At 50.0% G+C, this 27,416-nt stretch overlaps 2 protein-coding genes across 5 annotated transcripts; both read right to left on the bottom strand.

The window, feature by feature from the left end:
* Positions 1-1,270: 1,270 nt before the first annotated feature.
* Positions 1,271-5,782, bottom strand: LOC117650544 (alpha-amylase B-like). 2 transcript variants are annotated; one of them, XM_034394050.1, is made up of 11 exons: positions 5,107-5,782; positions 4,595-4,749; positions 4,344-4,512; positions 4,156-4,271; positions 3,888-4,018; positions 3,503-3,628; positions 2,846-2,970; positions 2,558-2,774; positions 2,369-2,484; positions 1,914-2,066; positions 1,271-1,320 (listed from the first exon to the last, which is right to left on the bottom strand). In XM_034394050.1, the coding sequence occupies exons 1-11, from the start codon at positions 5,290-5,292 to the stop codon at positions 1,309-1,311; spliced, it is 1,506 nt and encodes a 501-aa protein (XP_034249941.1). In that variant the 5' UTR covers positions 5,293-5,782; the 3' UTR covers positions 1,271-1,308. The 2 variants fall into 2 exon arrangements, with proteins under 2 accessions (XP_034249941.1, XP_034249940.1); XM_034394049.1 differs by lacking the exon at positions 1,271-1,320 and having other exon boundaries at positions 1,823-2,066.
* A 331-nt stretch (positions 5,783-6,113) lies between these two features.
* LOC117650950 lies at positions 6,114-11,289 on the bottom strand. Of its 3 annotated transcripts, XM_034394611.1 has the most exons (8): positions 10,590-11,289; positions 10,035-10,179; positions 8,852-9,082; positions 8,594-8,740; positions 8,114-8,266; positions 7,520-7,621; positions 7,282-7,455; positions 6,114-7,172 (listed from the first exon to the last, which is right to left on the bottom strand). In XM_034394611.1, the coding sequence occupies exons 1-8, from the start codon at positions 10,604-10,606 to the stop codon at positions 6,987-6,989; spliced, it is 1,155 nt and encodes a 384-aa protein (XP_034250502.1). In that variant the 5' UTR covers positions 10,607-11,289; the 3' UTR covers positions 6,114-6,986. The 3 variants fall into 3 exon arrangements, with proteins under 3 accessions (XP_034250502.1, XP_034250501.1, XP_034250503.1); XM_034394610.1 differs by having other exon boundaries at positions 10,035-11,289; XM_034394612.1 differs by lacking the exon at positions 8,114-8,266 and having other exon boundaries at positions 10,035-11,289.
* Between the last annotated feature and the right edge of the window lie 16,127 nt (positions 11,290-27,416).

The following is a 27,416-nucleotide window of genomic DNA, read 5'->3' as shown; positions in this document are numbered from 1 at the left end:
GACGTCATATTCGTTGGAGTGTGAATTTTGTCGCGTTCGTTTGAATGTGAATCGGCCGTCAATCTAGGGTGTCACATTCGTTCGAACGTTCACCAACATTCAAACGAGTGTGACAACGAACGTGACAAAATTCACATCCGAACGAATATGACGTCACATTCGTTGGCTACCAGTGTAGTTTACGAAACCGGGCCTCGGAAAAGCAGTCAGGTCGACAACTAAAAATTTAAAGACTTAGGTTGTGTCGATTGTCGATTTTATTCTGCACTTTTCCGTCTGTACATTAACAAAAATTAAATCTGCTTTTTGATAATTATTTCATTTTACTGCATCCTTTGTACAAATAACTTCATATTTACTTATGTGATGTCCGTTGGTACGTCGAAGTTTGCTATCCTTTACAGTTCAATGTTTTCTGTTTACCTTTCATGTGAACAACACAACCAAGAGAGTTTGTTTGTAACAGTGTGTCCCACGATCCTCATTTACCTCTTCATATGTGTGCCAAAAACTAACCAGAAAGGGCAAAGGTTGGGCGCATACTACGTACTTGTGTAGGGTGCGCCTCGCCGGCGGATAAATGAAGTTCAAGTGAGCGAGGTAAGACAAAATTTGTTGCATTTCACTTTTTGTTAGTCTTTAACGTCAGTGTGGCCCAAATGGCGTTGACGCAGGGATCTCGCGCCACATGGTTCAAAGTCCTGTCGGAGGCTCGCCCATGATTAACACTGACAGCACACATTTTATAAAGGCTCTAGCTTAAGAGTTGCACCAATTAGTGTGTCTGACTTCTTCTTTGTCACGCGTAAAATGTATGGTGCGTCACAGTCTGCAATCTGGTTGACTTTGCCGTGGGATTTGCAGTGAGATAAAGGTTACGCTTCTCTTAGATTGGGTGTTCTAGGAATCCAGGAAGGGGACATCGCTCTAGCGGATGTGGCATGTCGCTCTCCGTTGACCATTGTGTCACATTTGCCCAAAGTAAACCAGTCCAAAATAAGCCGTGCATATCCAGCTTCATTGTAAACCCAACGAAGACACGCTCTACACAAAAGGAAAATATTCTCCAAATTCTCCGCTTTTTTCCTGAATACCAGTATTTATTTGATAAACCAAAGAGTATTGGTTGCTCAATACAACTGCTGCATGCACAGTTTTTCCGCAAGCTGCGGCAAAGGTGCGCAAAGGTGGGCAAAGGTGGGCAAAGGTGGGCAAAGGCGGGCAAAGAAAATAACTCCAACTGTTTTGGGCTGAACATTTATTTAAGGCCGACAGATGTGTCCAAGATGTAAAGGTCGCTTCGTAGATCTAAATTCGTGTCTGCAACAAATCAAAATCACAGCAGGATTTCAATCCAACAGTTTCAGACAATTCTGAATTTCATAAAAGAAGTAAACTGGCACATTCAATGGAAACTTTTTGTTTTGCCCAAAAATATAGTAGTCGGTATTGAGTCAAAACTAGACTTCCTTCTACCCGGGAAAAAGGCTTACAAAACATTTTGAAACTTGAAACTAACGCACCACCTACGTGTGTACTCAGTACGGTTTCGTACTGAGAGTGCACTAAGCCAGCATGCACCAGTGGCGGATCCAGAGGTGGCCTATGGGGGGGGGGGCAAAGTAGCACTTTTTGCCTACTTACTCGGGGAAAGTGGCACTTTCTGCCTACCTTTCAGGCGGCTATCTAGGGGCTATGGGGGGGGGGCAAAAACCTTATTGCCCCCCCCCCCCCTCTGAATCCGCGCCTGGCATGCACTTTAGTGCTCACTGCTTGTGCCGAGTACACTAGTTTCCAGAGGAGTCAAACAGGCATTGTCCCAAACTTTTTACACTCTCTTTTCAAGAGGTGGCATCTGCGACACCTTAAGGTGGTACTCACTACCCACTCCATACAGAGCAAGAGATACTCACGTTGACGTCAATGGCGAGCACGCCGTCGCCGCCGCGACCGATGACGATGCGTGCCGTGCCGTCCGCACTTACGGTCACAGTCTTGCCGACGCAGCGCCCGCCCTGCACGCCACCCGAGACCACATCGCAGTAGGTGCCCTGAGGAAGGCACGTCTGGAACAACGCGGTCAAAAGTGCCAAAAATCACGTTTACCGAAATCAATGATGTGCGAGTAGTTCAATATTCGATAGTAGCTCGTGATGTCGCCAGCGCACTGGTGTCTAAGTTGTGACCAGCCGGGTACCCTATTTACCTCAGGCGCGGTTTACATCCCCGACAAAGAGGGCGATTTTGTATATTTGGCCTCTCTACAGGGGCGTGTGATGCTGCTGGTTGCCTACTATCAGGCGTTTTGGGAACCTCACTGGGGGGCGATCACCCCTTCACCCCTTGCCTTAAGCCGCGCCTGATTTACCTGCAGCGTCTGGTCCAAGTCCTTTGCCTCGTTGTTGAATGCCGCGAAGCCCTTGCTGCCACGGCAGAAGGCGATCTGGTTGTTCCCATTGTCCCACCAGTTGGACAGAGGCTCCGCTGCGGACCAAGGCATGACCCCTTGTAATGACAAACCTTCCTTTGCTGTTGCTCTTTCCAAATCATTACTCACTCGCCACCACATTGCCGAATCCAACCATGCCGTGGATTGGGGTCCAGCGGTGCTCGCACATCCAGCCGGAGCTGCAGGAACCGTCCCGTTGCAGCGTGGGGCTCACGATGGAGCCATTGCTCGAGGAAGGGGGACCCTGGTCTCTGGAGACGAATGCGAACGAAGACATGACCCTCTTCACGGCGTGAGGGTGCGCCAGCATGAAGGAGACGGCCATCTGGAAGCAAGCATGAGCAAGTCAGCGAGCAAGTACAGTTTGCTGCATTGCGGCAGAGGGTGGGCGCGTACCGTGTAACGCTTCTTCTTCTTGTGCGTGAGGATGTTGCTGCCGCCGGCGCCGTGGCCTCGCTGGTTGTCGTGGTTGTCGACGAACACCACAGCGTCGCTGCTTTTGGCAAAGTTCCACCCTTCTCCTGCACAGTAAAAAAAGATTCGCTGATTCGGTGACGTCTGGGCGCCAAAACGAGAAAATTACAAGAACAGCGACACACTCAAACTCTGCAGTCACCCTCCCGCCAGCGACTTTTAATCATCGTATTGATGTGAAATAGGAGACAAACCAGTCAGGGGCTGTCAGTAATCGTTCGCGTGACTCATCAAAGCGTAACGTTGCCGGCGGGCACGCACAAATATGCACAGACAGCTCAAAAACAGTTGTTGTGGTCAACCTAATATCTCTGGCGGAACACCACCGTTTTGGTGACCGACCGTCGCCGGGTTTGTATGGGTGGGTGCCCGTTTCGGTGAGATTGGATATAGAACGACCACCAAAGCAGCAAATCGTTTTTTACTGTGTGCCACCGCAAAATGTGGACAAAACTTCAGACAACTGATTTTGTTTGCATGTGGAATGGTGTCATAATTGCAGTATCTGCAGTAACAACTATCCCCCTTTCTTTAAAACGACCTTTTCAGGGGAATGATGAGGTCTCCAATCATAATTACCCCAGTTTCTAAGGTAGCAGAGTTTGTCCTTGCCACCAAAGACGCGACCGATCTCCGCGCTGTACCGGAAGTCCAGCACTCTGCCGATGCCGAGGTACTCCTTGTAGGACACTGCCTCACCAATGCCTGAAGAGAATTGTTTATATTGTTTTAGCGATAAGAGTGTTAAATGTTAGAAGTAACTGAACAGTTTTTTTTTTTAAATGACCAGGTGTGCGACGCAACAAATCACTTTAACATGGCTCACTCGCTAATTGCAACCTTTGACAACGTACATTGTTTCAAAAAGAAGTGGCCAGAAAGCTTAGTATTCATATTTATGTAAGTTTTACGCTTTGCCAAATTTTTAGTGCATGTGCATATGGGTATGGATATGCCTCCTTACCCATATCAATGACTTCTTGGTAAAGGAAAGGGCGAGTGTTGGCAGGGAAACCATGCTCCTCACTCAGGTTGTGAACTCGTTCAAAGATCTTCTTAAGGTCCTGGGGCCACATGTGCTTGGCTGCATCCACTCTGTAGACACACAATTGTTAAATTTGCCAAGGGATCATTGTGGTTGGTAGGACAAGGATGTAAATGGAAAACAAGAATCGAATCGTACAAACTTGCGACGTGTTTGACATTTTGGAATGGAAATGCCAGTAACTTACCGGAATCCAGCTACGCCCATTGCAACAAGTTTGTTGAGAAGTTCCACCTGGCGGTCTCGAACTATTTCCTGAGAGTGGTCGAGGTCTTTCAGGCCGGACACCTCGCAGTTCCGCACCTGATGAACCACGGTGCCATTTCGCTATCACTTAAAAAAACGATTCTGTGAAAGGGCACTGAGAGGTCATACCGTATTGGCGTCGTAGTACGTTGTGAGCTTGCAGGAGCGGTGGAAGTTGCTGGCGTGGAAGGGCACGGCTGGGAACTCTTTTTGGGTCGTCTGCGCAGTTGACCCCGCAGTGCCCACTGGCTTGGCGTGCTCGTTGGTCATGTGGTTCAGCACTACGTCAACGTAAGTCCTGTGCGCCACAAACGGCTTTTAAATAATTTTTGATTTCCCGAGTGCTGCAGTTAAATTTTAAACTATGAAGGGCCGCCAACCTGACTCCAGCTTTGTTGCAGCGCTGCACCATGGCACGGAACTCTTCCTCAGTGCCGGAGCGCGTCTGGAGGAGGTAGGAGATGGGCTGGTAGCGCTCCCACCACGGACGCATGCCGTCCTTCCACACCACCACGTTCTCTGTCACCGGCGATACCTAGACGAAGGCAAAGGATTACCTCCAGCCGACCAAGGCGTGCAAATATTACACTTTTTCAATTAACGTTATTTTTCTCTTATGTAAACGGCTAGAGATAGAAAAGTTATGCATAAAAAAGACCCCATTTTAAATTGAATTTTAGAAGAGGTCCACCCCAACGAACAACAATTTTTTTATATCTAGCCGTTACGATACAGAAATTACGTTAATTGCAAAAAAGTAATATTTGCACGCCCTGCAGCTGACTTTTCTCTTTTGAGTTATCCTCAGTAATTTGCAACTAATTGCACACCGAAATAAACCCCTGTACAGAACTTCTCAACTTTCCAAAGCATTGCCCTAGCTTTCCCTCACCTGGACCGCTCCGTAGCCCTTCGGCGCAAGGAACCTTTCGCACTCGTCTGCTACGTCCGTCCACTTCCACTCGAACAAGTGCACGATAGTGCTGCGGCCTGGAGCCATGTTGGGCTGCCGCTGCGCCCAGCTCGTCGCCAGCAGCACCAGCAGCGCCAGCAGGACGGACAGGAGGCGGGACTGCATGGCGGCGGGCTGGACACTGACGGCACCAGGAGCATCTGGGCCATTTATACGAGGCGCCACTGCGCGCCCGCCATTTGCATCTGCATATTGTCCTCAAAGAGCGTGAAGCGGCAAGCAGCCTTTTGAACGTCGCCTCTTACCGATCACATTTCAAGGAGTGTCAACTTGGACATCGGTGACCCTTGCACATCGCAGTGGGACTGTGTAAGGGGAATGACCTAGAGGCCTATTTGCAACGCCTTATGGCATGCTTTGTGTAACGTAAAGTTTACTTTCCACATAAATTTATACATTGTTTATGATATTTGCTAAGATCTTCCATAGTGATTGCAACTCGTCGTTACGGCGTTCCGAGTGATTATGACTCAGTCGAAGCATTTCTATTCCTGAGCCGTGCCTAAATGCCTTACTCTAATACCTTAATGGTGTATTAGCGTCTTACTTAAACTTATTGCGAACATTTGAAATGAGTCACTCTGTAAACTCAATAGTGTACTCAGTACACTCTCTTCAGCGTGTACTCAGTACACTCTCTTCAGCGTGTACTCAGTACACTCTCTTCAGCGTGTACCGACGAGTACAATTTCTTCAGCGTGTACTGACGAGTACACTTTCTTTAGCGTGTGCTCACGAGCACACTCCCCCGAGCGTGTGATCAACTACATTTATTTCCAGGATCTAAGCAAACTCTCCTCAGATTGAACTCATCTAAGCACACTCTTGTTGGAGTGTATTCATCTGAGTACACTCTTTTTGGAGTGTACTTGTGAGTACACGCTGAACAGAGTGTGCTGAGCACACTGTTGAGTTTGCAGAGCAGTCAGCACGTGGCTGTGAGAGAAGCTGCTTTCTCGTGTCCTCGAAACAGTGTAGCAAGTAATAACCATCAGACGAGCTATAAGCGTGAAAGTGGGTATCGTCCCAGAAAGGCCCAAGGTGGCGAAGCCGCTGACAGTGTCACAGTGCCCTGCAAGCTTAGCTTTAACCTGGAAAGTAGTCTTTGTCGCAGCTAGAGCTTTCTCAGGGAATGGAGGCACACATGACAAGAGCAGAGCATCAGCAAAACATGTGGGCCCCAAGTGTTATCAGTTTACGCATGCAATAAAGCATGCAGGAACTTCAGCTCTGTAGTGAAACATCTGCAAAATCTTCAATTCTTTTTGCTGAAGGAAGAAAAAATGGTTTTTCGGGAGCCAGAGAAAAATTGTTTTTGTCGGGACAGGCTGCGTTGAAGGCTCGTACCAATAGCCATTGACGGCTGGCGGTGGCTGGCCCACATATAATCGGCGCGTAGGATAAATGGTGTGCATCGGTGAACGCACTTAAAAGCCTACGAAGCATTTGCTTCATGACTACGAAGGAAATGAAGCCATTGTAGAATTGCATCGTATTATGAAGATATGGTTCCTATTACGAAGGATTTTGCTTCATAATACAAAGCATTTCTTCGTAGATTTTACAATGCAATTCAATTTCTTCGTATCAGCTATTGTACAAATCGCGCTCATTCTCGTGTCATGTGGCAACATGTTGAATCTTAAAGCTCGGCTAGTGAGAAACTTCTAGCGTCCAAAATAAGGAAACAGGGGAAAGAAGTTGGTTTATTTCAGCCAGTTAGATGTGACCAAAAACGCACTTTACCATTGTTATCTACACTCATCCTACTTTTCAGCTCATATGCAATTCCGAGCTTCTCAGTTGTGGCGGAGGTTTTGAAGCACTTGCAGGTACTGGAACCAGGACGTTGCCAACTTGCGGCTCAAGGGCCGGTTCAGAGACCCGAGCCCTTCCACTTTGAAGCACAGGGGCCGCGCGCTAGATTGAAGCATGATTTGCAGCCGAACGCGTCGAGAGGGTGCGTGCTCGTCCAGCCAAGGGCCCTGGCAAAACCAGAAGTTAGAACGAATTGTCTTTTCCAAATCTAGAGAGGATACCTGGGATGCCGTACTTTGTAAGATTTTATGAGAAGTTCTGGACCATCGTACTTACGGAATATGCCCGGGACGACACTGCTCCACTTGCGTTTTGCATACTTTGGCTCGCTTCACAGATCGGGCCGAAAAACAAAAACATCAGTGGCAGCGAGAGAAAGTCAAAAATGTCGGCCTTTTCTGGGCTTTGGACGATAGAAGCCGTGCTCAATATGGGAACTGTAAATGTTGCCTGCGGGCAAAATACCAGTCACTCAGTGAATATTGACGTTGAAGAACAGTGTACAACTACTCACCATCACGTAATGCGGCAAGAGGTGTCCTGTGGCAGTGTTAATGGCACGGGCGGATTCAATAACCAATGAATATGTAGCTGCTACTGGGCGAGTATACATAACCTGGTACATATAATAATTTGAAGACATTGAACTAAAACGTACAAATATTATAAAAAGGGCGAAAATGGTCGACCTTGGTCAGCCATTGCTTCTGATCTATCATAGTCCTACAGTCAGGGCTATGAATGGTATAACTCGAGTTCTCGCGTGGCTGGGTATGCGTTACTACAAAGAACCGTGCGTAGCGTAAGGAGTTGGTCGGGTCGTTCGTGTCAGTCACGTAGTGCATGCTGCCATGTTCTTGGTCTGTTGACGCGTATTTTCAACGCGAGACGCCTGGAGTCGCAGGTAAATAGATCCAGTCAGCAAAGCCATTCCAGGATAGGCAAACCTGCTTGCCACCTAGCTTTGAGTGGGTTTGCCACTTTGTTCTGTTGGATAGTGGTTTCGACCCGCTGGCCAATTTTCATTTGTCGTGGCCGTGGTCGAGTGGAATTGTTGTTCAAAGCAACCGGAGAAGATTTCGAATACTGAATATGGCAGCTGACTTACTCCTCTTTGGGTCTCGAGGCGCCGCCCAATCTCCCGGCAAAGCACGGCACAAGTGTAGTGGACGTCCACCAGGACGGTGAGCAGCACGGTCACGCTCGCGCAACAGCTTGTGAGCATGTAGCAGTCAAAGATGTTTTTCACCCCCACCAACAGCTGCAGCCGACAGAAGGTGCAAGAACAGAGCCTCTTGCCCTCAAGATGTACAGGGCTTTTGTGTCTAAAGGGACCACCTTAGATTTTTTCCACGAAAAACAATTAATGAAAAAAAGATCGAGATCAAACAGTGGTTACCGAAAGTTAATTCATCTCATCGAGACGAACAAAACTGACAGCCTTGCTGGCAGCACAAGTCCTTGTCTAACAATTTACGACAGTTTTTGAAATTTAAAAGACCTGCAGAACCCCGAGTCTTTACGTTGTTCAAGCGATTAATAGCACATGAGCTCAGGTGAAAGCAGAGAATCTCGTCCCAAAACTTACCAAGGATTGTTTTGCAAGAATTTGGTTAACAACTGAGGGGGCGCTCAGTGTCGCGAGGGAAGCCGTGGTTGCCATTAGAAAGGAGTAGACGGGATAGAACCTCCACACGAAAAGTTCCTTCCTGTTTTTGGCTGCTTCGAACGCCAGCTGCACTCAAAGAAGGGCACAATTTAATATAACTAGGCAATTGACAGACAGGTGATTCGAATTGCAGTCCACATATCTGAGGGCATATGCGCCGGCCCCACCCGCCTTCACCTTGACTTCTGGGGTCGCGTCCTTGGCCAGGATGACGGCGGCCAGGCGGGCGTGGTACAGGGCGTCGAGGAGGATGTCCTTGCGGTACGTCAGGATGACGTGTGCGAACAGGGCTGAGTAGCAGGCCAGGCCGTTGCGAAGCGGCAGCCTGCGAGCAGCCTCGTCTGCATCGAACATGATGACGTCCACGACGTTGAGGGTGACGGCCATGGCGAAGCCCAGCGATAAGTACTGCGGACAGTCACTTGCACCTAATTTTGACACAAATCTTAATTTCGCTCCGCATGCTACAAAGTTTCACTGGGACATTTGCGGTATAAAATATTTAGGGAATAATAGAGCCTAGAAGTACGAAAAACAAGTACAAAGATTCCAAAGCTGGAAATTTTGGACGCAAATTGTTGACCAGGCTTGGTCCGTGCTTTCCAGTACTTCGTTGGACAATGTTTGACAAATTTCAGTTTAATAGTTTTGATATGTGTGAGAGAGAGTGAGAGAGAGAGAGAGAGAGAGAGAGAGAAGAGAGAAAGAGAGAGAGAGAGAGAGAGAGAGAGAGAGAGAGAGAGAGAGAGAGAGAGAGAGAGAGAGAGAAAGAGAGAGAGAGAGCGTGTATCGTTTTTGTACTTGGGTAGAGAACACACATTTTTAATTCTAGATCCCAATATATGGATCGGGATACGTGGCTGCCGATCCTGCTCTACTACAAATCCAAACTCCATGTGTATCATATCTTTTGCTCCGGTACTTAAGTATAATCCCTTTTTCGTTTACAAATTTTTAGGATATCGATCAGTTGTATGGCAAGGAAGGATTGTTGGACTTGCGCTCATCGCACAGGTAGGTGCAATGAAAACCTCAATTCAGCCCCCAATCGTCACTGCCCACTGCCTCACCGTTTACAGTGGCTTACAGCGGAGAGACTTGTACGCAGGCGAAGCCATTTAAGTTACACCAGATAAACCAAAGTTCTCTTTGAGTGAAGGACACAGTGAGATGGTCACGATATCGAAAAGTGGTAAACAATCGTGCTTTTGACTAAAGTACCTGGTTTGTAATTTTTTTTTGGGTGCCGTTTGTCGCGTTTCTCGAACAGTGGCTGCTTGCGGCCGCATTTTTTTTGCTTTGCCTAGCTAAACAAATTTCTGCCGATAAAAATATTGCTATTGATAAATATCTATCTTACCTTAGGCGCGTAGAAGAAGTACAGAATGCGATAAATTCTTTCGTCGTCTCTATGCTCGTGTCCGACGTCTCTGACCGTGAAAAGTCGTTGCCACTTGTTCAACGATGCTGGAAGCGCCTCCTTCTCTGACGCAGTCATGCTAGCACTGACAATGGAAGATTCATGACTAAAGTTTTGCATGCGGAATCCTTCCCCATAAAATTTCGGTGTCAATTATTTTCTCGCCAAAATTTGAAAAGAAAAGGTTTTTCTACTCAAATTTAGGGATAATGCTTCTAGCGTAGGAAGCAGATACAACCTTCATCGCTTAAATTTGAGAAAGGAACCCTAAGAAATCTTTAGCCTTATAAAATCTTGTGTCCCCAAACATCCAATGTGGTTTCACCCTCGCCAGAACCGGAAGCCATGGAAGGCAGCACCAAAAATGAGCTACACCTTCGACGCCAAGGCTTTGTCCTTTCGATTGCGGGATCGCAGATTGCAAGGGGGTCCTGGAACGTAGTTCCGGAACGTCCTGGAAACTTCGTTCCAGGACCCAACCACGACGTGCCTCACCTCTTCGACTTGGACATACATGCAGGAAGCCAGTTGGCACGTCAAGTCCGGCGTGCGCCCACTGCTTTGCCTGCTTCACCGCCCCGACCCCTGGCGTACCGCATGCCACCAACATCACTTATTCGCGGCACGGTGCACGCATGCTGCATTATTGAGTTCCTGGGGAACTGAGGGCGAGGGAGGCCAGGCCAAGCCTGCTGCAGCGGAAGCATGTGTGTGGAAGGGTGCGGCCACGCTGCACACACTGCAAGCACGCGACGGGCCCAAGTGCTGTGGTACTTGTGGTACCCAGCAGTTCACCAGGGGGGACGTCCGGAGTCGGACGGTCGCCAGCGTGCTTCGAGCGTGCTTCCAGCGTGCTTCCAGCGTGCAGACGGAGCACGGTTGAGTAGGCCCACCAGGGCCATACACAACTACGACTATCAAACACCGCACTCGAAAGTATGTTTCTGGTCACGATAGGGACGTGGACACGCTCAAGTAGGTTTGCCACTCTTCAAAAATCATATCTTTTTGCAAAAAATGATTCATTTCTGAAAGATCTCACTGCAAATCCAAAGGTGAAACAGGCCTACACTATTTAGTGCGGGCGGACCACAATGTCTCACGCAAGTGTGAGACACGGTTTGTCTCACGAAAGTGTGAGACACGGTTCGTCTCACGCAAGTGTGAGACACGGTTTGTCTCACGCAAGTGTGAGACACGGTTTGTCTCACGCAAGTGTGAGACACGGTTTGGCTGTATCAAGTTAAGGAAAATCAACAGATCAACGCATAAACAGATCAACGGATCAAGGCGGGTCGGAGAGTAAAAACTATTGAATCAAATGTCTTAGGATGACCTAAGTACTCAATTTCTTCAACATATTTCTTGGTTTTAGACCTATTGAGCCATCCCCAAACCGTCCCGGTCCGTTGATCTGTTGATTTTCCTTAACTTGATAGCCTTTGTCTCACGCCTGCTGCCTATGTGTTACCTGTGGTTAAACGCCAGAAACCCTCACTTGCCAGTGCAAGACAAACTTGTAAGCGCACACTTGTAAGCGCACACTTGTAAGCGCGAGACATAGTACATTGCACTAAATAGAGTGAGACACTCTCACACTTGGATTTTGCAGTGTTTTATTTAAAGAGTTGTTATTTTCTTCAAAATCATAAAATACTGCGGAAAGATCTGGCTTTATCGAGTTCCTAGCTGTAGCTCAACTGTAGCTAGTGGCATCATTCCGTCTACTGCTTTTTTTTCTCTCGAAAGACAGCTGTGAAAATGTAGAAGCATGGCAAGGAACGCCGATAACATCCAGCCAGGGCCCAAACGGTAGCCGCTTTGTTTCGACTAGCGTAACCCGCAAAACAAGAGAAAAATTAATGGAAATTCCGGAGAGAAACGACGAAACACTCTTGTGGTTGCACGGCAAGTCCAGTGGTAAAGTCTCACTTCTGAACCAAAATTTCTCACGTCTCTCAGTTGAAGTGCGAGACACTCACATGACCGGTCGCACGGAGCCAGCCAAGGCCGAAAGTGTGTGACAGACCGTCTCGCACTTACGAACGTGCGTGAGACACTGGAGTCCCACGCTTACGCGCGTTAAGGTGCCTCCACAATGACCGGAATCCGACCGTCAGTCGGTCAGTAAGTCACTTGCTGTAGCTTCCCACGTCCGATGTTTGACATGGTGATCAACCTGAAATGGTACCTTATTCATGAAAAGTCTTGGATTGAAAAAACAAGTTCAAAGGTGTGACTGACGGTCATATTTCGGCCATTGTGGGGGCACCTTTAGACATTCCCAGACAGAATTAGGTGCTTGAAACGACGTTGTTTCGAACACCTGATTCTGGACAGGATTGGCGTCTCTCGCTTACGAGCGTTAGACATTTGTGTCTCACACAAACGTGAGCCATTGTTGTCTCGCAGAACCGTGGGACAGTTGTGTCTCACTTCGACGCCTCCTAATAGAATAATCCTAATTGTCAGTGCTGATCCAAGATAATCCTAACTGTCAGCGCAGATTGTACGACGTAGAAAGCTATTTCTTATAAAATTCTGTGACGCCAACATGCTGCTTCAAATTTCTAGGCAATGGACTTGTTAAAGAGTATAAACCTTTGCATGCAAACGTGGAAGCTGTATTTCAGTGATATCATGATTCGCTGCTTTGGACTGAAAAGAGCTAATGAGCAGTTTTACCTCCTCTGAAACCTCTTAGCAATTAGGATTGTCTTGGATCAGCACTGAAAGTTAGGATTATTCTATAGGAGGCGTCGACTTACAATCGTGAGACATTGGTAGACGGTTTGGTTCATGCTAAACAGTAAGAGACTGTCCGGATTTGCAGTGTGCGGTTTTTCTGTGCATACCACTTTTCCACTTTACTTATGCAGTTGAAATTTTGCATCGCTTTGGGTGCTACAATGTCAGGCATTATTCTGACCTCTGAACCTGTTGGTCGGGCTAAGGCACTTTCTGATCGGTGGCGTTGTGACGTTTGACATTGTGACACCCCTCCTTGCCGTTTTTTGGGGACTGTGACGGACGAAACGTGACTCCAAAGACTGAATCTATCCCAGCACACCACCCATTAAACACTGAAAACTTGCCATGTCAGTACACAGGGGCACTCAAAGGGAACGAGGCATGGACGAGCTAAATGTTTCAGATGAAATAAAGTATTTATAATTTACCCATAAACGGGTCAAGAAAACCTTCAACACTTAAAAAACTATTCAAAATATTACACAAAATAAAAACAGTGTGTGCGTCCACTTTCTACTATTATTCTGAGCACGCATTGATAGACGAAGATAATAATTCATTATTTTCGAAGCAATTCTTTCAACAAAATAAAGTACGCATATGCTCATACTTTATACGTTTTGTACCGGGATACTCCACATGGTTCACAGGAAGAAGAAGATAGCGGGAACAGGGTACCAACACAAAATTTGATCTTCAGTACTGCCAACATAAATCTTATAATTTCAACACAGATCACATCACAACATATAACAGCCTTACCGGACGTCTCTTTCAACCACGCTCGACTAACTGACAGCACTCCCATCGGCGTGCACGACAAACGCTCCACAAGTTGACGCACGCCTTCAATTCGTTCAGTCGGCTGCCCTGGTTCCCATAATAGGCCCTTTCACTCGTCGCTGAGTGAAGAACAAAAGTGATTAAAAAGTCAGGAACCAGCAACGTGCCACTTAGCAGCCGTAACTGTATTCTGACTTTTCCTTCATCCGGCACAAGTCGTGAGATACCCTAAACTCCACTGCAATAAATAATTAGCGTCGATTTCAGCCCGCTCGACCCGCAGTGGCGACAGACTTGGAAAAATACAAAAGAAACACTAGCACGCCCTCGCGCTCTATCTCTTTCTCGAGCCGCCAGGGTTTGTCAGAAAAATAGTCGGACAAGCGGCTAACAGATCTAGTCGTCGGCTGCCAATGAAACCACAAACGTGGGACCATCCGTACTTATATTTTCGGTGAGGAAAACCCAAATATTGTGATTCCCCACTTGCCGTATAGGTTGTCGTCTGAGTCTGGGCACGGCGTTGGAGAAATGCTTGTTTGTTTAAAGTAAAAAGAGCCCCTTGAACTTCTTCTTTTCGAAAAATAACTATATCTTCACCCACTTATGTGCTTTTACTGCGAACGAGCTCCCGTCTGGCCACGTTGCTTGATCACCAGATCAACCGGCCGCCCGACTCTTGTTGTACGAAACTCAAACAAACTGAACTCTCACGTTGACACTCAGGAAGGTAAAGACACCATTCACACGACGGATTCTGTTTAGCTTCGCCGCCACTATTGCTGCGGACTGAAAGCTTGTCATCGGAGTGGAGGGTGGCCGTGTCGGACTAGACTGGAGACATTCGAAATTCTTTTGGCATTCTCATGGATGCAAAACCAATGGCGTGTTCTGCTGCCGACATTCGTTCGGAATGACACTTTTCGAGGAATTTCCACGGCATCTTGTTATGTTTCTAGCGTTTTCTTTGCGTCCCTTCACGCACACTGTCTCAGATGCGTTGGCAGGAGACACCCTCCTTCATGCAATACACCGCAAGACACACATATAAACAAACACACGCAAAAAACACACCACACAAACACTGGGCTGCCCGCTCGGATTCCTGCCCCGTCAGGGTGAATTTGTGAATTTCTTCGTCTTTTCATCAGTTTTTGGTTCTGCCAGTGCCGTAGCTCATTCGAGCCCTCGCAGTGCGGCGTCGCGGTCTCTCAGAGACCGGTTTCTCACTGCATGCCAACAGACCTTCCATCGGTGATGCAGTTGCCTTTGTTTCGGACGGACGCTTGTCCTTTTCAGCATCCCCCTCCGTTGCAGGCGGTAAAGGGGTCCGCACTCTTGCTTGCTGCGGGCTTGGTCGCATCCTTACAGGGGTTAGTGTCACTACAGGCGCACTCGCGCACACGACTCCACCGACACTGTAAAACCATGATGCGGTGCGTACGGGATCACTCCGCTGGACAAGGCATGTCACTTTACGCATTTTCACCGTGGCGAGCAACACTAGGCGACTCACTGCAAGTAAGAAAAGCATGCCAGTGCTCACTTCTGTTTCTAAAAGAAAAATCGGTCGGCAGAGGCTTGACGAAAATCGGCGGTCAACAGCTGCTACTTTTCTCTGTAAGGCCGCAAATAGTTTCCGGTTTTGAGGGTGAAGGCCTGCAGTGGCCTAACAGCGTTTATGATGATGCAGTGCAAAACTTCTCTGGTGACGTCACCCGAGGCGGCCCAGCACAGTTATGGACGGCGGCGGACGGCCGTCCCTCGCGGGGAATGGTCGACGAACGCTCGCCGCGGACACGACCGTCTCACTCGGCGGATGGCCGGCGAGCGCTCGACGACCATCACACGCGGCGGATGGCCGGCGAGCGCTCGACGACCATCACACGCGGCGGATGGCCGGCGAGCGCTCGACGACCATCACACGCGGCGGATGGCCGGCGAGCGCTCGACGACCATCACACGCGGCGGATGGCCGGCGAGCGCTCGACGACCATCACACGCGGCGGATGGCCGGCGAGCGCTCGACGACCATCACACGGGCGGATGGCCGGCGAAAATAAGCGCATCGACGACCATCACACGCGGCGGATGGCCGGCGAGCGCTCGACAACCATCACACGCGGCGGATGGCCGGCGAGCGCTCGACGCGGACACGACCATCGCACGGTGGCCGTCCAACCCACTATGCGAAACTAACGCGTCCGCCGCCGGCTAGCGATCGACGGACGACAGGAAGCAGCATTCTCAGTCTGCGGCCCGGAGACGCCGCCATTGCTTCTCTGCAGGGCAAGGCCCTAGTCATCGTGACTTGTATGCGCTGAAAATTGAAAGGTGAGAATTGAGACCAAATCTTGGCGAAAAATATTCACACCGTCTTACATGTTATATAATTTAATGTTCTCACAAAATAGTTGTATTGATTATTATACCACTCTATGGAATGTGGGAAGACATTCTCACCACTTCATGGCCATGGCAGAATTTCGTTTCTCAGCACACAAAGGTCATAGTTCGACGCATCCTAATAGAATAATCCTAACTGTCAGTGCTGATCCAAGACAATCCTAACTACCTAACTGACAAGATCGTGTTTGTTTTCGTTTTGCAGATGCTCGACCGAGCGATCCTGGAGACGGCGCCGTGTTGTCTGGGAGGATAAAGCACCTGCGAACAGCCAGCGCGCCGATGGCGGATCTAAAAACGGGTACGGGGGCAAGGCGTGAAGTCGCGAAAGTTGCCCACCAACAAAGCGCCACTTTTTGTTTCGTCCCAGACGGCTGGCCGCGCCAGCGGCCCCGCCGCCCCAACACCCCCACCACCATCCCCTGGATCACGCGCCTGCACGCTCAGTGTTTTCAACTTGTTTCGTCAACATGCCGTTATTAAAAATCGTCGAGTGCAGATTTTAAAAAATGTTCGTTCATCTCCAACCCATTTTCACGAATTACTCGACGCGGCTGCCCCCCCCCCCTTCCACTCGTGCATGAGTAAGTTTAGGCGACGGGCCGGCCCGCCCGGACTCTCGAGCGAGCACCGAAAAAAATTTCTGATCATTATATTTTGCTTGGTTTTTGTCTGGATGATTATCGGTTCTCGCATATGACTCCCCCTAGCAGGAAACTCTTCAGTTTGCCCCCCCCCCCTCCCCGAGAAGCGGGTGAGGGTCCAGCGCCATCATCATCATCAGCGCTCTTCGGCCTCAGCAGAACTCTAGCGTTCGAGTAAGCAACTGGGAGGCGGTCAAAATCCAGGACGCGTTTTGAGCTTCAGAACCGCTAAAAGGGACTCGAACGGGTGACCCCACCAATGGATTGATTTCCGGGCGACGAATACATTGATGAGGTCACTTCGGTTCGAGTCGTTTGGCGACTCTGGAGCTCAAAACGCGTCTAGAGTTTTGGCCGCCCGCGCCGGTCTTCTCGCTTTGCCGCGTTGCTTTGGCACACGCGCGCTGCCTACCCGGGGGCGCTCGCCCAGCGGGCGGTCTCCGGTAGCGCCAACGGCGCGACCCCGGCACCCCGGCACCCTCCCCCTTGCCCCGTCGGAAAGAAGCGGATCCTCGGTGCGACACGCCAGACGGCAAAACTTTCCCTCCCCTGCCTCTCCCTGCGAGCGTCGGCGGTACGCGAGAAACGGGTCACCAAGCTTATTAGGTGGACACGCTGCTGGTCCAGTCTCTGTGCGGGGTCGTCCCAGCCGGGCCAGCCGGGCAACTCTCAATGAAAAAGCGCCAATACACTATCCCCCCCCCCTCGCGACGCCCTCCGCGCGCCATGCCAGGCGCCACGCAGGATGCTACACAGAAGCCGCGAATTTCCGATAGTGCGCTAAGCCACTCAGCCGCGTAGTCGTGAATACAGCACTGCTCCCCTCCCCTCGCCCCTCCTTTGCCCCGCCAGTGTGGACCGCAGGCCGCAGGCCGAGCACCGCGCCGAGCACCGCGCCGAGCACCATTCAGCACGCAGGCACCCGTGAGTCCGCGTGTCTGCACACCAACGCACGCAGAGTGGCAAGGGTCACTGCGCCCGTGCAATGATGGCTAATTAATTGTACCGACACTGAAAGAAAAAGTGTAGATAGTACAACAAAAGTACAACAAAAACTGTACAATAAAAGTACAACAGGGGTTGTAGAAAGTACAACGAGAATTGTACAAACCACAACGAGCCCTGGACTGCACAGCACTCGTCATGCCGGTTCCATTGTACTTTGTACAACAATTATTGTACTTGAAAAGTACACTAAATCCCTGATAAAAAATTTGCCAGAAATTTGTGTACTTTTGTTTGGTGGTTATTTCCTGCAGTGGAGGAGGTGACACTCCGACGGCTGGCCTGGCCCGGCTTGAATGGTGCAGTGCACGATTCTCGCCGGCCTCCAATCCCTTTAAAACCCACTGGAGCACACTGGAGCTGCCACGTGGGGGCTAACTCCCGCTTGGAGCGTTCGAACGGTTGCAATGAAACTTGAAGGGTGAGACATCTGACCGATTTTCGGTGATACAAAAAGTATGACCGAAAAACGGTCACAAATGTATGACCGAAAAACGGTCATACACAAATGTATGACCGAAAAACGGTCATACACAAATGTATGACCGAAAAACGGTCATACTTAAATGTATGACCAAAAAAAGGTCAGACATCAGCGAGACTGGCTGTTGTTTAGCTTGGGGATGTATCAGCCTTTACCCGTGATACACTATAAAGTATGACCGTTTTTCGGTCATACATCGAAGTATGACCTTTTTTCGGTCTTACATTTCAGTATGGCCCTTTTTCGGTCGTACATTTCAGTAAGACTGTTTAAGCGCGGTAAAAACGATACCTGGGATTCCCAGGAGCCCTATGTTATAAGGTATAGGAGTTTCCAGGAGATTCCTGGGATTCCCAGGAAGCGTTTTTACCGTGAGGGGTCAAAAGTCTGACCTTTCTATTTTCAGTGTGTGCCTTTTGTTTCTCGATTTCACGTGCTTCTCTCCAGAGGTCTATGCACCGTGGCGCGCGCCTTCTTGACCAAAAGCAAGGACCACCCAATGTCCACCCCAGCCTTCCGTACGCCGTACGGCAATCCTTTGATGCCTCGGTGCACTGGTAACTCAAGCGTAGTTTTAGGCCTTTCTTCAAGCGTAGTAGAACTACGCTCGGCTTCAAGCATAGTTCTCCATTTTGCCCCTCTCCCCCCTATATAAATGCATGGAAGAATTTCTTCTCTACGCTTGAGGTCAAGCGTAAAGTCTTCAAGCGTAGTTGTATGCTTGAATCAAGCATACAACTACGCTTCAGTTTTACCGGTGCGCCTTCTCTCTCTCTCTCTCTCTCTCTCTCTCTCTCTCTCTCTCTCTCTCTCTCTCTCTCTCTCTCTCTCTCTCTCTCTCTGTCTCTCGTTCTCTCTTTCTCTTTATCTCCTTCTCTCTCTCTCCCTCCCTCTCCCTCCCTCTCTCTCCCCTTCTGTTTATTGCGGTGGCACGGAGCTCCTGTTGCACACTTTGTTGGAATCAACAGGTGCGCAGTGTGTTGTGGCGAGAAAGGAGGGCAAAGGGCGACACCGCAGGGCACCGCAGGGTGGCCGGTCCTTGTGAGACGCTGGCGAAGCTACGCCTGCTCGGCTGCCTGTCTGCCTGCCTGCCTGGATGCGACGCGCGACGCCAAAAAAAACAAGAAAAGAAGAGAAAGGAAGAGAAAATAAACGAAACGACGGACAGACGCACTAGATTGTCTCGTTTTTTTATTTTTGGCACCCCCGAGCGATTTGAGCTCTACCATTGGAGCGACGGGAAAAGGAGCAATGAAGCCGCCCCTCGAGCTAGGATTGTGACGCGCGTCACTGTTGCTACTCCATTTTGCCATCAGCGCGCTAGCAGTGCCATTCTCGAGTCAGCAGATCGATTCTGGGAGTCGTTTCCGTCGCGCTTTCTCGCTCGCACTCATGAGGCGTCCCGCAGGTGCGGCAGGCAAACGTAGTCCTGCTGCCCCTCGCGATGCGGTGGCGGCATATCGGAGCGAGTTGGAGAGCACTTGCCGCGCGGGTGGCGCGGAGCACAAAGCAGCAGCACGCCGAGCCAACTCGTTCGGAGGGCATTAGGATGGGGCAGCTCGCGTTAATCTAATTTTCTATCGAAGAACAAAGCGTCGCATCCGTGCAACAAGCACCTATCTCAACTTGGTATCGTCAACAACAGTCTATCTCTATGTGCTATCATCAACAACAACCTTCGACACCTGTAAGGAAAAGGCACGCAGTAGCGGCCGCGCGATCCAAAAGGCGCTCAGTTGAGGCCCTGCGATCTGAAAGGACCAGTTTGCCGCGCGCGATGCAAAAGGCATCATTTGCCCGGCGATCAAAAGACACGCAGTTTGCCGGCCGCCAGCCATAACTGCGTGTCTTTTGGATCGCGCGGGCAACTGAGTGCCTTTTGGATCCGCGCGGCAAACGCGTCTTTAAATCGCGGGCCAACTGAGTGCCTTGGATCGCGCGGCCGCTACTGCGTCCCTTTTCCTTACAGGTGTCGCTATCTCCTATCCCTAGTGCATACAGATAGGTTGTTGTTGATGGCAGCACATAGAGATAAAGAACATAAGCGCCGAATGGCTTGGAATGATGCGGCAGATGCAAGTTGGCTCCACCCACATCTCCAGCAGTGGTGATCCGGCGCTGGTCCATCCGAGGGTCCGTCTCAATGCAGCACGGATGCGTCCGCGGAGGCGTCTCTCTCGCACTCGTGGGTGCCGGAGAGAAACAGAGCGAATGTCCAGCTCGGACTGTGCAAAACCGCGAGGCAGGCGAGGAAGCCGAACACCACGGCATCACTGCTGTCGCGCTGCCCCACCGCGTCTTAGCTGGAATAATATGAGGACAATACAACGCCTCCATGGGAGTCCAATCTCGCGAGTATTAGAGACTTTGTTTGCTTGTTCGCGCGGCTCGCTCGCAGTCTTTCTGCAGACTGAGCCTGAGAGACGTTCTCGTCGCCCTGTCTCTCTCTTTGCCAGGACGACCCATGAGTGCGAGAGAGACGGAGAGACGAAACCAATTTTCGGAATCAGTCTGCTGGCAGCGCGGCTGGGGGCAGGCGGTCGAGGCGGGCGGGCCGGCCGGGGCAGCCGAGTGATGTCGCACTGTATCTCTCGCTCCCTTGCGGAGAGCCTGACCAGCGCGACAGAGACAGAGAGCGACGGTGACGGCGGGGATGAAGGGGGACGCAGGGATGAAGGGGGACGCAGGGATGAAGGGGAAGGCGACGGGGATGGCGGGGAAGGCGGCTTCGGCGGGCGGGCGTGCCTCCACCTGTCGGCGCGGGGTGTCTCGTGCCCGAGCCCCGTACCCCGAGCCCCGTGCGCGGTGCTGCCGTGCCACCCCCGGACCCGCGTCCGGGCCCGCGTCCAGCGCGAGCCCGAGCTCAGTCTCGACGCACCACGCACCGAGCGCACCGAGCGCACCGAGCGCACCGAGCGCACCGAGCGCAGCGGCACAGACGCATTTCGCGGTCCTCCGTCGCGATGGAGGTCAAAGTAGTTGTGGATGACGAGGTGACCATCAGAGTCTCCGGGCCGGAGCCTCCGGCTAAAGAGTCGGCAGAGGGGAAAGGCGCACGGAAAGTCGTAGTGGCAGTGGTGGCTGAAGGCGGAGTGCGCGAGATGGCTGCCGGGCCCGGAGAGGATGGGGGCCCGGGAGGGCCCCGGAGGCCTGGCGGCTTCGGAATGCGAGGTGGAATCGGAGGCCCCGGGGGGCTGGGACGGGCTAGGTTCGGGGTCCGTCCACCACGAGCTCCTGGAGCGCCTATCCGAAGGGAACGACCAGTGTCCCTGGCCTTTGTTGGCCCTGCTGCTACTCCGCCGTTCCTGCTCCTGCCTGGCGTGCCCCTGCCGTGTGCCCTGCCGTGCCTGCTCCTGTCTGGCGTGCCCCTGCCGTGTGCCCTGCCGTGTGCCCTGCCGTGTGCCCTGCCGTGTGCCCTGCCGTGCCTGCTCCTGCCTGGCGTGCCCCTGCCGTGTGCCCTGCCGTGCCTGCTCCTGCCTGGCGTGCCCCTGCCGTGTGCCCTGCCGTGCCTGCTCCTGTCTGGCGTGCCCCTGCCGTGCGTCCTGCCGTGCGTCCTGCCGTGCGTCCTGCCGTGCCTGCGAGGCCTCCACCGGCAAGCTTGCAGCAGGTGCTTAACGAGAATCTGCTGCCGTTGCCGGCGCCGGCGCTCAAACTGGCGCTGCGGCGGGGCCGGGTCGTGCCCATCATCCAGGTGCAGACGGTGAGTCACTTCCATCTTCTGCCGGGCCCTCACTGTTTTCCAACGAATGTGACGTCACGCTCGTCAGTGCAGCCGTGCTTTTTTTGGAGGTTAGCCCAGCGTGCTTAGCGGTGCCGGAAACTGTTAGCTGGATAACGCGAGCATTCCTCGCTTTGCCACACACAAAATTTCGTCTTTTTATCGTATCTGGCTCCGTACCAGCCAATTAACGCACGACTTGAAGATCTCGGGTGGGAAGAGAGAGGGGCAGTAATCGAAGAAACAGAGCGTAAAAAGAGTTTCTCAGTGAAACCTCATCCTTTTCAGCCTGACCCTGACCAGCTGCTTCAAGGGCATTATTTAAAGCAAATTGTTGTGCCTTTCAGCCTCCTGCGGAGACAAGTGTGCCACAACAAGAAGATGCAGAATTGGCTCGCCGGAGGCAGCTTTTCGCCGCAAACCGCCAGAAGGTGAGATGACACGACGTTAAGTTAGGGGCTCAGACGCATGGCTCACAGTCAGGAAGTTGGTCAAGCGATTATTCCCTTGCGCAGAGCAGGCGCACGACGCCACGCGTTTCGGGGTTTCACGGTGCTCTCGATGCGCGGTGTGGGCGTGGCGAGCTCAGTGGCGGCTGTGAAAACGGTCGGGGGCCTTCCCTCGCCTCAAGTACTGAATTCCTGAGAGCCAGCAACTCTCCACTCCACAGCCCCGTGCAAATATCCTGTAGACTTGTTCTTACTCTCGAGGAGCTGTATACCGAGCCACCCTGCCAAAGAGCCGTTTCGTTGTCTTGTCTCCCTCGCACTATTTGGGCACGCCCCATGAGTGTGACAGAGACAGAGCGACGAGCCGACTCTTGACTTTTCTGAACCAGTCTGCAGCCTGCTTGAAGTCAAGCGCAGGCGCACCAACTTCCCCGCGCCGATCACAACACCCTCTCCCCTTCGCCGCGTTGCGCCGCGTAGCCCCGCGTCCAGCCTCTCCGGGAGAGGGGAAAGGGGGAGGGAGCGCGGCGCGCGGGGCCGGGCGGCCCGAGTGGGCTGGCAGAGGCCCCCCTCCATCCCCCCTCCCCTCCTATCCCTCTCCACCTCAGCCTTCCCCTCCCGCGGCATTGCCCTTGCTGCGTCGTACAGTACTAGCGCCGTACAGTACACGCCACTTTCACTGAGATTAGAAAACGGACTGCCGCTACCACTCACTGGACTCTTTGCGTTTAGTTTCTATGCCATGGCTGCAATGTATTGGAGAAAACCTTTCGCGCTTTTCCAAAAGAACGCTTCACTAGTAAATCTGAAGCGTAACTGTATGCTTCATTCAAGCACACAACTACGCTTGAAGACTTTACGTTTTTGAAGTCATGCGTACACTGAGACAAGGTGGTGCCCAGAAACTAAGCGACCAAGTCGCCCGCCCCAGTTTTTAAGGCGACTTGAGTCGCCTAGTTTCGGGCGACACAGTCGCCTAGTTTTAGGGCATGTGTCGCCCGAAACTAGCGACTAAAGTCGCCTTAAAAACTGGGGCGGGCGACTAGTCGGTCAGTTTCTGGGCACCACCTTGTCTCGTGTAGGGAAGAAAGTTCCTAAATGCAGGAAGACGGGAGAGGGGCGGAAGGGCAAACGCTTGAAGCCGAGCGTACTAACCACTACGCTTCACGAAAGGCGTAAAAGTACGCTTCAGTTCTACCTGTGTTTTAGCAGATGATACTTTACACACTAAACACAGACTAGAACAAGACACTGTAAGGTGTCAGCTAGCTTTCACTCTCGAGTCCAGAAACCAAGCGCGTACCCTAACAATAACGGGGCTGCCGGGCGAAATAGGCTGGCTGACTAGCTCTAGCCCGCCGGCGCAGCTACGCAGAACACTGACAATCCTACGAGAATCAAATCACAGTTAAAGCGCGACGTGATGCCTGTGTGTCTGTGCAGGGTGGGGTGAGGCGCAGTGTTAGCTGCCCACCCGGTGGCAGCAGACTGGAGCTCGGCATGCCTGTCTGGTCGCCTCGCCCTCAGGGCCCCGAGCCCAACCCGCAGCTGGCCGTCAGGTCCGTTAACCTCCTCACCGTGCCTTTGGACAACAAGCAGCCACTGCGGCGCTACCCCAACCAACGGGGCTAGAAGACCGAGAGTGTCCGACCTCATGTAAACCACTGCTGCCCACATTCGGGGCACCCATTGCGCCTAGATTCAGGGCACCTCTGACGCCATCCAAATGTGAAATCCATTGAGTTTATCCATGTGCAGGCAAACTTGTGTGCAATGTCTGGGGCCAGCATGGATAAGTACACGGCGAAAACGGTACCCGGTTTTCCCAGGAGCCCTACGGCGAAGACATAGGCGATTTCCAGGGTGTTCCTGGGAAAACCAGGAACCGCTTTTACCGTGTAAGCTCTGTATTTACATGACAAAGATGCCCTAAAACTAGGCGACTGTGTCCCCCGAAACTAGGCGACTCAAGTCGCCTTAAAAACTGGGGCGGGCGACTAGTCGGTCAGTTTCTGGGCACCACCTTGTCTCGTGTAGGGAAGAAAGTTCCTAAAAATGCAGGAAGGCGGGAGAGGGGCGGAAGGGCAAACGCTTGAAGCCGAGCGTACTAACCACTACGCTTCACGAAAGGCGTAAAAGTACGCTTCAGTTCTACCTGTTTTTTAGCAGAGGATACCTTTACACACTAAAACACACAGACTAGAACAAGACACTGTAAGGTGTCAGCTAGCTTTCACTCTCGAGTCCAGAAACCAAGCGCGTACCCTAACAATAACAGTGGCTGCCGGGGCGAAATAGGCTGGCTGACTAGCTCTAGCCCGCCGGCGCAGCCTACGCAGAACACTGACAACTCCTACCGAGAATCAAATCACAGTTAAAGCGCGACGTGATGCCTGTGTGTCTGTGCAGGGGGGGCGCAGTGTTAGCTGCCCACCCGGTGGCAGCAGACTGGAGCTCGGCATGCCTGTCTGGTCGCCTCGCCCTCAGGGCCCCGAGCCCAACAAGCAGCCACTGCGGCGCTACCCCAACCAGAACCTGGGGCTAGAAGACAAGTAGGGGTGCTTCCAGCGATGATGATTTGGAGATGGCGGTGATGATTCATGTTGCTGGTGTCGGCAAAAACACTCTTAAATTTTATCGCGTGTTTTCGTGTCTCTTAGAAATGTTCAAATTTTTTTACTGTTTAGCTTTATTTAAAAGTTTTTGGGCTTTGAGTGCTTAGCTGGTTAAAAAGGTTCAAAAATACTCTTAAATTTTATCGCGTGTTCGAGTCCCTTTGAAATGTTCAAATATACTGTTTAGTTTTATCATGTGGTTTTTGTGTGTACTTAGCTGGTTAATAGTGTTCAATACGACTTTTAAGTTTTATGACGTGTTTCTAAGTGTACTTAGCTGGTTAAAAAAGTTCAAAATTACTCTTAAATTTTATCGCGTGTTTTCGTGTTTTTAAAATGTTCAAATACACTGTTAAGTTTTATCGTGAGTTTTTGTGTGTACTTAGCTGGTTAATAGTGTTCAATAGTGCTTTTAAGTTTTATTACGTGTTTCTAAGTGTACTTAGCTGGTTAAAAAAGTTCAAAAATACTCTTAAATTTTATCGCGTGTTTTCGTGTCTCTTAGAAATGTTCAAATATACTGTTTAGTTTTATCATGTGGTCTTTGTGTGCTTAGCTGGTTAAGAGTGTTCAAAAATACTCTTAAATTTTATCGCGTGTTTTCGAGTCTCTTAGAAATGTTCAAATATACTGTTAAGTTTTATCGTGTGTTTTTGTGTGTACTTAGCTGGATAATAGTGTTCAATAGTACTTTTAAGTTTTATGACGTGTTTCTGAGTGTGCTTAGCTGGTTAAAAAAGTTTAAAAATACTCTTAAATTTTATCGCGTGTTTTCGTGTGTTTTAAAAATGTTCAAATACACTGTTAAGTTTTATCATGTGCTTTCGTGTGTACTTTGCTGGTTGAAAGTGTTCAGTAGTACTTTAAAGTTTTATCGCGTGTTTCTGAGTGTACTTAGCTGGTTAAAAGTGTTCAAAAATATCTTTAATTTTTGTGACATATTTTCATGTCCGTTAGAAATTTTCAAAAATGCACTTTTATTTCAAGACGTGTTTTCGTGTGTGTTAGAAATGTTCAAAATGCACTTTAATGTTATCTCGTGTTTTCGTGTCAGATAGAAATCGAAGATACTCTTCCATGTTACAACGTGTTTCGGATCTGCAAGAATTGTTTAAAAATACAAGGGAATTTGGTTAAGTCTCTGGTGTCTCGTGTATTCGTGTCTGTTAGAAATGTTCATACATTTTCTTAAATTTTGTTACGTGTCTGTCGTGTTAGTTAGAAATGTTTAAAATATTAGTAAATTTTGTTACGACTCTTGTGTCTGTTAGAAATGTTCAAAAATACTCTTAAATTTTATCACGTGTTTTCGTGCCTGTTAGAAATGTTCAAATACTTTCTTAAATTTTTTGACGTGTCTTCCCTGTTTATGTTAGAAAGGTTTAAAAATCCTCTAGTTTTGTCTGACGTCCGTCAGAAATGTTCAAAAATACTATTGTGTTTTACGTCTTTCTGAATGTACTTATCTGGTTAAGAATGTTTATGGCGTGTTTTTCGTGTGAATCCAGCTGTTTAAAAAGAGATGTAACGTTCAACGGCCCACAAAAAAATATTCTAGCTGCTGAGCTTCTTGCAAGTAGGAGGCTTGGTTTAGAGGTTTTTTTTGTTATTTTTTAATTAGATAGCTTTGCATACATAGCTGGTACCTTAAAGCATCGACTTCATGTAATTCCCATCTAAGGTATAGTAAATGTGGGAGAGAGAAGCTCGGGGTACTCGCCGTGCCGGGTTTTCAAAGGCTGCTTCGCTTCGCTTCGTAAAACCCCCCAAAAATGTTTGATGGGCTCTAATGTATTTTAGTTTATTACTTTGTTTCGTGTTATTTTGGTGTTATTTTTCAAAATAAATTATTTTATGTTTTAGATCTTTTTTGTTATTTGCAAACTTTCACCTGTCCAATGGATTCAAGAGTTTCGGATGAAATGAGAGGTATGTTTATGATACAGACACTAAGTTCAGAACAAAGCACTCACAGAACGCCGCGGGAAAAGAGGGGGAAGGGAGGGGCCGTTGGTTGCCTGACTGCCGTAAGGATTTGATGATTAGACGGGGTGCTGCAGTATGTTGGTTCAAAAATATTAAGTGCTCACGCGCTTGTGGTCCAATGCAGATCAGGTGGAAAATGCCGACTCTGGGAGAACCGAGGCTGTCCAGGACCAGAGTTTCAGTCTGCAGACTAAATGCTCATGAACTTTTTTTGTATTTGAGTCTTGTCGTATTGGTGCAAGTGTACAACTACATAAATTAGGAGAAATTTTCGAAACATAAACATGAGCATTAAATAGAAATATTGTGCCTAATTTTGTGTTAAATTGTTCATAGCTCACATATGTACGAATCTGTCAATGGTTCTGGGCAATAAGTGCGTAACCGTTGAGTGTGCGAGGCAGACGGGGTGGGGCACTGGCTGGGTACTGGCCGCGGTGCGTGGGCGTGCGAGACCTTTCGACGACCAGGGCGCTACGGC

Source organism: Thrips palmi, unplaced genomic scaffold (assembly GCF_012932325.1).
Source record: "Thrips palmi isolate BJ-2018 unplaced genomic scaffold, TpBJ-2018v1 HiC_scaffold_5, whole genome shotgun sequence".
Lineage (NCBI taxonomy): Eukaryota > Metazoa > Arthropoda > Insecta > Thysanoptera > Thripidae > Thrips > Thrips palmi.
The sequence above is the reverse complement of the archived record's forward strand: the minus strand, read 5'-3'. Positions and strand labels throughout refer to the sequence as shown.